Raw genomic sequence first — 11,405 nt, 5'->3', positions numbered from 1 at the left:
GTCCAGACAGGCTGGGTGACAGGTTTACTTCAACCCTAAAATAATGCCTCTAGTCCAGACAGGCTGGGTGACAGGTTTACTTCAACCCTAAAATAATGCCTCTAGTCCAGACTGGCTGGGTGACAGGTTTACTTCAACCCTAAGATAATGCCTCTAGTCCAGACTGGCTGGGTGACAGGTTTTACTTCAACCCTAAGATAATGCCTCTAGTCCAGACTGGCTGGGTGACAGGTTTTACTTCAACCCTAAGATAATGCCTCTAGTCCAGACTGGCTGGGTGACAGGTTTTACTTCAACCCTAAGATAATGCCTCTAGTCCAGACAGGCTGGGTGACAGGTTTACTTCAACCCTAAAATAATGCCTCTAGTCCAGACAGGCTGGGTGACAGGTTTACTTCAATCCTAAAATAATGCCTCTAGTCCAGGCGGGATTACTTCAGCCCTAAATATAAAACATCTAGTCTAGACGGGGCTGAAGCAGGGACGTCGCTAGACAGAACATCCGGGGGCTCAGGCCTGAAGACCTGGGGCTGACTCCGGGGGGGATTTGATCCCTGCGCACGCTAGCAGTGAACGTTTTGCAGAAATATGACGCTAGGTTGCATAATATCACTGCTTTCTTCGCTGTGTTCTCTTGACGCCAAATAATCAACATTTAATATTAATTCAATGGAATATGTTAATAAATGTTTATTTATTAGAAAGTACAAAGTGCAAAACTATATAATTTTCCATGACGAAAAATAGTTGGGAAAAGTATGTTTCATTTGGTTGCAATGTTTTCATAAACCATGTCCAATATTTGATTGGCAATAAAATAAAAGCCTCATGATGTTGATCACATTACTGCTAACTAATGGGGGGGGCACATTACTGTTAACTAATGGGGGGGCACATTACTGTTAACTAATGGGGGGGCACATTACTGTTAACTAATGGGGGGGCACATTACTGTTAACTAATGGGGGGGCACATTACTGTTAACTAATGGGGGGGGGCACATTACTGTTAACTAATGGGGGGGGGCACATTACTGCTAACTAATGGGGGGGGCACATTACTGTTAACTAATGGGGGGGCACATTACTGTTAACTAATGGGGGGGCACATTACTGTTAACTAATGGGGGGGCACATTACTGTTAACTAATGGGGGGGAACATTACTGTTAACTAATGGGGGGGGCACATTACTGTTAACTAATGGGGGGGCACATTACTGTTAACTAATGGGGGGGCACATTACTGTTAACTAATGGGGGGGCACATTACTGTTAACTAATGGGGGGGCACATTACTGTTAACTAATGGGGGGGGCACATTACTGTTAACTAATGGGGGGGCACATTACTGTTAACTAATGGGGGGGCACATTACTGTTAACTAATGGGGGGGCACATTACTGTTAACTAATGGGGGGGCACATTACTGTTAACTAATGGGGGGGGCACATTACTGTTAACTAATGGGGGGCACATTACTGTTAACTAATGGGGGGGCACATTACTGTTAACTAATGGGGGGGCACATTACTGTTAACTAATGGGGGGGGCACATTACTGCTAACTAATGGGGGGGGGGGGCACATTACTGTTAACTAATGGGGGGGGGGCACATTACTGTTAACTAATGGGGGGGGGCACATTACTGTTAACTAATGGGGGGGCACATTACTGTTAACTAATATGGGGGGGCACATTACTGTTAACTAATGGAGGGGGGCACATTACTGCTAACTAATGGGGGGGGCACATTACTGCTAACTAATGGGGGGGGGCACATTACTGCTAACTAATGGGGGGGGGCACATTACTGTTAACTAATGGGGGGGGGCACATTACTGCTAACTAATGGGGGGGGGCACATTACTGCTAACTAATGGGGGGGCACATTACTGTTAACTAATGGGGGGGGGCACATTACTGCTAACTAATGGGGGGGGGCACATTACTGTTAACTAATGGGGGGGCACATTACTGCTAACTAATGGGGGGGCACATTACTGTTAACTAATGGGGGGGGGCACATTACTGTTAACTAATGGGGGGGCACATTACTGTTAACTAATGGGGGGGGCACATTACTGTTAACTAATGGGGGGGCACATTACTGTTAACTAATGGGGGGGCACATTACTGTTAACTAATGGGGGGGGGGCACATTACTGTTAACTAATGGGGGGGGCACATTACTGCTAACTAATGGGGGGGCACATTACTGTTAACTAATGGGGGGGCACATTACTGTTAACTAATGGGGGGGCACATTACTGTTAACTAATGGGGGGGCACATTACTGTTAACTAATGGGGGGGGCACATTACTGTTAACTAATGGGGGGGCACATTACTGTTAACTAATGGGGGGGCACATTACTGTTAACTAATGGGGGGGCACATTACTGTTAACTAATGGGGGGGCACATTACTGTTAACTAATGGGGGGGGGCACATTACTGTTAACTAATGGGGGGGGGCACATTACTGCTAACTAATGGGGGGGGCACATTACTGTTAACTAATGGGGGGGCACATTACTGTTAACTAATGGGGGGGCACATTACTGTTAACTAATGGGGGGGCACATTACTGTTAACTAATGGGGGGGAACATTACTGTTAACTAATGGGGGGGGCACATTACTGTTAACTAATGGGGGGGCACATTACTGTTAACTAATGGGGGGGCACATTACTGTTAACTAATGGGGGGGGCACATTACTGTTAACTAATGGGGGGGCACATTACTGTTAACTAATGGGGGGGCACATTACTGTTAACTAATGGGGGGGCACATTACTGTTAACTAATGGGGGGGCACATTACTGTTAACTAATGGGGGGGCACATTACTGTTAACTAATGGGGGGCACATTACTGTTAACTAATGGGGGGGCACATTACTGTTAACTAATGGGGGGGCACATTACTGTTAACTAATGGGGGGGGCACATTACTGCTAACTAATGGGGGGGGGCACATTACTGTTAACTAATGGGGGGGCACATTACTGTTAACTAATGGGGGGGGGGGGCACATTACTGTTAACTAATGGGGGGGGCACATTACTGTTAACTAATGGGGGGGGCACATTACTGTTAACTAATGGGGGGGCACATTACTGTTAACTAATGGGGGGGCACATTACTGTTAACTAATGGGGGGGCACATTACTGTTAACTAATGGGGGGGGGGGCACATTACTGTTAACTAATGGGGGGGGGGCACATTACTGCTAACTAATGGGGGGGGCACATTACTGTTAACTAATGGGGGGGCACATTACTGTTAACTAATGGGGGGGCACATTACTGTTAACTAATGGGGGGGCACATTACTGTTAACTAATGGGGGGGCTCATTACTGCTAACTAATGGGGGGGGGGCACATTACTGCTAACTAATGGGGGGGCACATTACTGCTAACTAATGGGGGGATAATATGCACATTACTGTTAACTAATGGGGGGATAATATGCACATTACTGTTAACTAATGGGGGGATAATATGCACATTACTGCTAACTAATGGGGAGATAATATGCACATTACTGCTAACTAATGGGGGGATAATATGCACATTACTGCTAACTAATGGGGAGATAATATGCACATTACTGCTAACTAATGGGGGGATAATATGCACATTACTGCTAACTAATGGGGGGATAATATGCACATTACTGTTAACTAATGGGGGGATAATATGCACATTACTGTTAACTAATGGGGGGATAATATGCACATTACTGTTAACTAATGGGGGGATAATATGCACATTACTGTTAACTAATGGGGGGATAATATGTACATTACTGCTAACTAATGGGGGGATAATATGCACATTACTGCTAACTAATGGGGGGATAATATGCACATTACTGCTAACTAATGGGGGGATAATATGCACATTACTGCTAACTAATGGGGAGATAATATGTACAGACGCAGGCACCCAACACCCTTAAATCATGCTTTTATCATATTTGTGGTAATAAATCTGATTCCAAGGTCAATTAGCTACAGGACGTTATTTCTACCAAACTAGTTACACAGAAACAAATACTCCCTCCAACTCACCCTGTACATACCAGCATACCGTCCTTTTCCCCCAACTAAATATTCACAATGTTTGTGAGTTATATTACACACTTCTAGGATGTTAGCCCATCCATAAAGATAAGACATTAAACTGTAGGTGCAAACCTATGGCTTCACTCTTTCCCATGGGTGTTAGTATTTATATCTTTAAGATAGATCGCTCGCCGCTGTTTATACACACAGGATGTGGCGGTCGCGGCATATTTGTTTTGAGAAGTAATGTTTAGCAAGGACTACTTTCTGTCTTTGAGAGGAATATGTCGTGTTTGTCTTTGTGTGGGCCTCCCCTTCTCTCTGTGTTCTCGCTCTGTTGTGCTTTCCTGTATCTCCTCTAGTACAGAACACAGCAGAACTATGGAGTATTCTGAACAGACACACACACACACAGAATGTGAACTAAATCATGTTTAAATCTGAGATCATTTCTGTTCCTCAATGACCGTTAGCAGTTCACTCCCATCTTAAACCCGATTTAACATTCAACTGTCTTCTCCTTCATTTACCTCAATAACCGGTGTTCTCCAGCTGTCGCTTTAGCAACAAAATGCGCGCAACCAAAAACAGATGAGGTTGTCTTAGATTGTTAACGTGGAAACTATATTTAGTCTCCGATGTTTATTGGAAGGAAAAAACAAAACAACATTTGCACAATGACCTTGTTGTTTCAGATACATCATTACAGTTGACGGTGAGCAAGTTATCACACGTTTGTTTTTTTAAAAAATACATTTGCATTGACATGAAATCAGTCAAAACACCTCAAAACACAACATGGTATCAATAACAAGATGAAACATGCTGAAATAAGCCCTGATTGATTCCTTCTAATGACAGTGTCTCTCTTGCGAGCAGTCTGGCCATCCAGAACCACAACAGGCTGAGGAGGAGCGCACATCGTTGGCAGCCAACCCATCTACCATGTAGCGAGATGATAAATCACTGTGACTCGGGCCTCCTAAAGTGCCACCGTACACAGAAATGGTGGTTTTAGGCATCACTGAAGAGGCAGGCCAGGACAGGGCTCATGATTGGAGAGTTCGTTGCAGTGTGTAATGCAGTGTAGCTGAGCTTGTTTTACACCAAGACTCGGGGCTAAATCCCAGAAAGCCCAGGTCTGATGACGCCATTGGGCTGAAGCAAGCCTGTCACCGAGCCTAAGATAATGCAATATAGTCCTGATAATGTAGTCCAGACAGGGCTGAAGCAAGCCTGTCACCAAGCCTAAGATAATGCAATATAGTCCTGATAATGTAGTCCAGACAGGGCTGAAGCAAGCCTGTCACCCAGCCTAAGATAATGCAATATAGTCCTGATAATGTAGTCCAGACAGGGCTGAAGCAAGCCTGTCACCCAGCCTAAGATAATGCAATGTAGTCCTGATAATGTAGTCCAGACAGGGCTGAAGCAAGACTGTCACCCAGCCTAAGATAATGCAATATAGTCCTGATAATGTAGACCAGACAGGGCTGAAGCAAGCCTGTCACCCAGCCTAAGATAATGCAATATAGTCCTGATAATGTAGACCAGACAGGGCTGAAGCAAGCCTGTCACCAAGCCTAAGATAATGCCTATAGCTATAATAATGCAGTCCATGTAGTCCACACGGGGCTGAAGTAAGCCTGTAACGTCTGAGTTCATGTTGGCCAGCAGTCACAATGGATCTCTACAGTCTGCTAGTAAAACATGCAAGGTCTTTAACAGGATTCTGGAGCACTAGATCGGTGAATCTCCAATATGTACGGTCCCTAATAGGGCTTTTTAGGGCACTAGATCTGTGAATCTCCAATATGTACGGTCCCTAATAGGGCTTTTTAGGGCACTAGATCTGTGAATCTCCCATATGTACGGTCCCTAATAGGGCTTTTTAGGGCACTAGATCTGTGAATCTCCCATATGTACGGTCCCTAATAGGGCTTTTTAGGGCACTAGATCTGTGAATCTCCCATATGTACGGTCCCTATAACAGGGCTTTTTAGGGCACTAGATCTGTGAATCCTCCCTCCTTATGGTCCGTCTACTCCTGGAGTCAGAATAGTCATCGTTGAAGACTCTCTCAATGGTGGAGGGGAGCGAGGCGCGGACGGTTCGCCCCAGGCCTCGGGCGGCGAACACGTAGAGGACAGGGTTCAGGGAGCTCTTCAGGTACACCAGGAACAGAGAGACGTATGCCCCCGTGAACGACGCCCGGTAGAGCCCCGTCCGGTCAGGCCGCCCTGCAGCCAGCGCCCGCAGGAAGCGGCAGGTAAAGTAGGGGACCCAGCAGGAGAGGAAGAGAAGCATGGTGAGGAAGAGGACCCGGTACAGTCTGGCCATCTGTCTCGCAGTCGCCGAAGAGGAGGATGGAGAGGTCGGTCCGGAGACCCCTGCCTGCCTGGCGGTCCACAGCACGGCTACGTTACTCACCAGGAACACCGTTAGTGGCAGGAGGAACCCGGCCACCGTCTCGGTCACAAACAGCCCCGTGCTGTACCCCAGGCTCTCCAGACACTGGGTAGTACCGTTGATCTCCAGCAGGTCGGCAGTGTGGAGGTAAGGGGTAGCCAGGGCAGCAGCCAGCCCCCAGAGGAGACCACACACCAGGGGAACTGCCCAGCGAGGACGCTTCAGACTGGACCAGACCGGCCTGAGGAGACACAGACATCTCTCCACAGCCACGGCACACAGCAGGAAGGCTGCAGCGTATAGTCCCAAGCCTCTCAGGAATACCACCAGGCGACAGGCCAGTTTCCCCACGGGCCAGCTACAGCTGTGGGCCAGGTACGCCAGCATCAGAGGGGTGCGGAGGAGGAGGACCAGGTCAGCCAGCGCCAGGTTCACGACGTAGACACGGAAGCTGCTGGCGCCGCGCGTCTCCCCTTGGCCCAAGCTGCCACGCCTCGTCAGGCGGCCACGCCCACGCCAGGCCAACGCATACACCACTAGGGTGTTCAAGGACACGCCCACCTGGGGACAGAGAAGAGGAAGTGATGTCATAAATCAGAAGACACTGCAGGAACCTCAAGAACTGGAGCTATGCCAAGTGGGAATGGTCTTGTTCCAGCCCAACACTAACCCCCCTGTTTCAACATGGTCTTGTTCCAGCCCAGCACTAACCCCCCTGTTTCAACATGGTCTTGTTCCAGCCCAACACTAACCCCCCTGATTCAACATGGCATGGTCTTGTTCCAGCCCAACACTAACCCCCCTGTTTCAACATGGTCTTGTTCCAGCCCAACACTAACCCCCCTGATTCAACATGGCATGGTCTTGTTCCAGCCCAACACTAACCCCCCTGTTTCAACATGGTCTTGTTCCAGCCCAACACTAACCCCCCTGATTCAACATGGTCTTGTTCCAGCCCAGCACTAACCCCCCTGATTCAACATGGTTTTGTTCCAGCCCAACACTAACCCCCCTGATTCAACATGGTCTTGTTCCAGCCCAACACTAACCCCCCTGATTCAACATGGCATGGTTTTGTTCCAGCCCAACACTAACCCCCCTGATTCAACATGGCATGGTCTCGATTAAAGCCGATTGAATCAGGTGCGCTGGAACGAAAAACCTGCACAGCAGAGTACCTGTATTGATGTAGTCTGAACTATAATGATTGTCTAGACTAGAGACTCACCAGGAAGATGAGCACGGTGATTATCATCTGAGTGATGCGGCCTGTCTCTGCCTGCCAGGTATTACTACAGCCCAGTCCTTTACTGGGTCCTGCTGGGCTGGGAGACGGCTGGGTCAGGAACCACTGGCTGCTGTTCACAAGGTTCATAGTGGCTCAGATAGGAAGATATAGGCCTGGAGCTGCAGTGAGGAGACCTGTGGAGACAGACAGTATGGAGATATATGTTAGTGTGGAGACAGACAGTATGGAGATATATGTTAGTGTGGAGACAGACAGTATGGAGATATATGTTAGTGTGGAGACAGACAGTATGGAGATATATGTTGGTGTGGAGACAGACAGTATGGAGATATATGTTAGTGTGGAGACAGACTAGCTAAACTACAGTGAGGAGACAGACTAGCTAAACTACAGTGAGGAGACAGACTAGCTAGACTACAGTGAAGAGACAGACTAGCTAAACTACAGTGAGGAGACAGACTAGCTAGACTACAGTGAAGAGACAGACTAGCTAGACTACAGTGAGTAGACATGTGGAGACAGACTAGCTAGACTACAGTGAGGAGACAGACTAGCTAGACTACAGTGAGGAGACCTGTGGAGACAGACTAGCTAGACTACAGTGAGGAGACCTGCGGAGACAGACTAGCTAGACTACAGTGAGGAGACAGACTAGCTAGACTACAGTGAGGAGACCTGTGGAGACAGACTAGCTAGACTACAGTGAGGAGACAGACTAGCTAGACTACAGTGAGGAGACAGACTAGCTAGACTACAGTGAGGAGACAGACTAGCTAGACTACAGTGAGGAGACAGACTAGCTAGACTACAGTGAGGAGACAGACTAGCTAGACTACAGTGAGGAGACAGACAAGCTAGACCACAGTGAGGAGACAGACTAGCTAGACTACAGTGAGGAGACAGACTAGCTAGACTACTATTTGTGTCACTCCGTCTCTGTTCTGTGACTGACAGTCTGTGGGACTGGTTTTACTGCCTCATCCAACGTGTCCATCTAGGTCTGGGTAACCTATCCTTCTGTGTTGAAACGTACAGGTGCTGATACATTTAATATAAGTAATTGATGGTCGAAACATATGACTCAGAGGGCCGGATTCCCAAATCCAGATTAAGCCTTGTCATGGACAAACAATGACTCTAAATGGTGACTTGACATTGAAAGGGTGTTTAGTCCAGGACCAGGTTTTAATCTGGGTCTGAGAAACCTGTCCAGAGAGGCTTTAATCTGGGTCTGAGAAACCTGTCCAGAGAGGCTTTAATCTGGGTCTGAGAAACCTGTCCAGAGAGGCTTTAATTTGGGTCTGAGAAACCTGTCCAGAGAGGCTTTAATCTGGGTCTGAGAAACCTGTCCAGAGAGGCTTTAATCTGGGTCTGAGAAACCTGTCCAGAGAGGCTTTAATCTGGGTCTGAGAAACCTGTCCAGAGAGGCTTTAATCTGGGTCTGAGAAACCTGTCCAGAGAGGCTTTAACTTGTCAAAACCACATGCTTCCTGTTACATTCATACTCTGGCTGGCGTATTTTGGAGGAATGCACAGTGAGTGAGTCAGGGAGGTTTTGGGTGGAAAGGAATGAGGACCATCCCACCCTGAAGCCATTACCACAACCTGAGTTCGGCTCACCACAACCTGAGTTCGGCTCACCACAACCTGAGTTCGGCTCACCACAACCTGAGTTCGGCTCACCACAACCTGAGTTAGGCTCACCACAACCTGAGTTCGGCTCACCACAACCTGAGTTCGGCTCACCACAACCTGAGTTCGGCTCACCACAACCTGAGTTCGGCTCACCACAACCTGAGTTCGGGTCACCACAACCTGAGTTCGGGTCACCACAACCTGAGTTCGGGTCACCACAACCTGAGTTCGGGTCACCACAACCTGAGTTTAGGTCACCACACCCTGAGTTTCACCCCTACACTCTCTCTCTCTCTGGGCCTGTCTACACATCAGACACACACACACTGTCCTACACACACACACACACACACACACACACATTGGGCGAAAACTGGTTGAATCAACGTTGTTTCCACATCATTTCAATCAGTGATGACGTTGAATCAATGTGGAAACTGATTGGATTTGCAAAAAATCATCAAAGTAGGGGCATTTAAAAATGTTGTCTTCTTTTAACCTTTGAACCTAAATCTCAACCAAATGTAAATCCAAACTAGATGTTGAACTGATGTCTGTGCCCAGTGGGACGCCGCTAATACTCTCTCTCTCTCTCTCTCTCTCTCTCTCTCTCTCTCTCTCTCTCTCTCTCTCTCTCTCTCTCTCTCTCTCTCTCTCTCTCTCTCTCTCTCTCTCTCTCTCTCTCTCTCTCTCTCTCTCTCTCTCTCTCTCTCTCTCTCTCTCTCTCTCTCTCTCTGTCTCTCTCTCTCTCCCTCTCTCTCCCTCTCTCTCCCTCTCTCTCCCTCTCTCTCCCTCTCTCTCCCTCTCTCTCCCTCTCTCTCCCTCTCTCTCCCTCTCTCCCCCTCTCTCCCCCTCTCTTTCTCTCTCTCTGTCTCTCTCTCTTTCTCTCTCTCTTTCTCTCTCTCTTTCTCTCTCTCTTTCTCTCTCTCTTTCTCTCTCTCTTTCTCTCTCTCTTTCTCTCTCTCTCTCTCTCACTCTTTCTCTCTCTCTCTCTCTCACTCTCTCTCTCTCTCTCTCTCTCTGGGCCTGTCCATTCTTATCAGACATACCTACCTTCCTAGGAATTAGTCAATTACAACACACCCTGAACCACGCTCCAACACACCCTCACCTCCTCCAATACAGCCTCACCCCCCCCCCTCCACCCCCCATCCTGCCTTGCAACACACCTTCACTTTCATGCCTCTGGGTCTACTTCCACTGACTTCTGCCAACTCACTGCAGCTCTGTGTGTTCTGATAACTTATCAATTTCCACCGACCGCTGCTGAGAGCCATGGCCTTTTACAAAACACCACATAGAAACTATTTCCCATTTCACAAAATACATGTGGTATTTACGGTTTTGTGATAAGATATAGTTATTTATTTAATAGTTCAGGCAGGGAAGTTTTAGTGAAGGTTTGACTTACCTGCCTCTCTGCGTCTGTCGGACGCCCTGTTCTTCTGAAAAAGCGAGAGAGAGAGAGAGAGAGAGAGAGAGAGAGAGAGGGAAGGACGGAGTAAAGAGGAAGGAGTGGCTACTTTATTGATGAAATCTCTTGAGAAGATAGCTAGAGGACGTGTTTCCTCTTCTCTCTATGAATGCAACACTAAATACGTGGAGGACCATTACACAACCTGCTGATGCTTTCCTTTCTGAGGAAGGATCAGGGTGAAGGATTTATCATCTGATACAGAATGATACGTCTATAGGAAGGATCAGGGTGAAGGATTTATCATCTGATACAGAATGATACGTCTATAGGAAGGATCAGGGTGAAGGTTTTATCAGGATTTATCATCTGATTCAGAATGATACGTCTATAGGAAGGATCAGGGTGAAGGATTTATCATCTGATACAGAATGATACGTCCATAGGAAGGATCAGGGTGAAGGTTTTATCAGGATTTATCATCTGATACAGAATGATACGTCTATAGGAAGGATCAGGGTGAAGGTTTTATCATCTGATACAGAATGATACGTCTATAGGAAGGATCAGGGTGAAGGTTTTATCAGGATTTATCATCTGATTCAGAATGATACGTCTATAGGAAGGATC

The 11,405-nt window shown here is 47.4% G+C and overlaps 1 protein-coding gene across 1 annotated transcript; it reads right to left on the bottom strand.

Moving 5' to 3' along the window:
• Positions 1 to 4,675: 4,675 nt before the first annotated feature.
• LOC110495334 (C5a anaphylatoxin chemotactic receptor 1) lies at positions 4,676 to 10,884 on the bottom strand. Its single transcript, XM_036972394.1, has 3 exons — positions 10,773 to 10,884; positions 7,706 to 7,899; positions 4,676 to 7,038 (listed from the first exon to the last, which is right to left on the bottom strand). The coding sequence occupies exons 2-3, from the start codon at positions 7,850 to 7,852 to the stop codon at positions 6,076 to 6,078; spliced, it is 1,110 nt and encodes a 369-aa protein (XP_036828289.1). The 5' UTR covers positions 7,853 to 7,899; positions 10,773 to 10,884; the 3' UTR covers positions 4,676 to 6,075.
• Between the last annotated feature and the right edge of the window lie 521 nt (positions 10,885 to 11,405).

Source organism: Oncorhynchus mykiss, unplaced genomic scaffold (genome assembly GCF_013265735.2).
Source record: "Oncorhynchus mykiss isolate Arlee unplaced genomic scaffold, USDA_OmykA_1.1 un_scaffold_144, whole genome shotgun sequence".
Taxonomy (NCBI): domain Eukaryota; kingdom Metazoa; phylum Chordata; class Actinopteri; order Salmoniformes; family Salmonidae; genus Oncorhynchus; species Oncorhynchus mykiss.
Note: the sequence above shows the minus strand (reverse complement) of the source record. Positions and strands in the feature narration are given on the sequence as shown.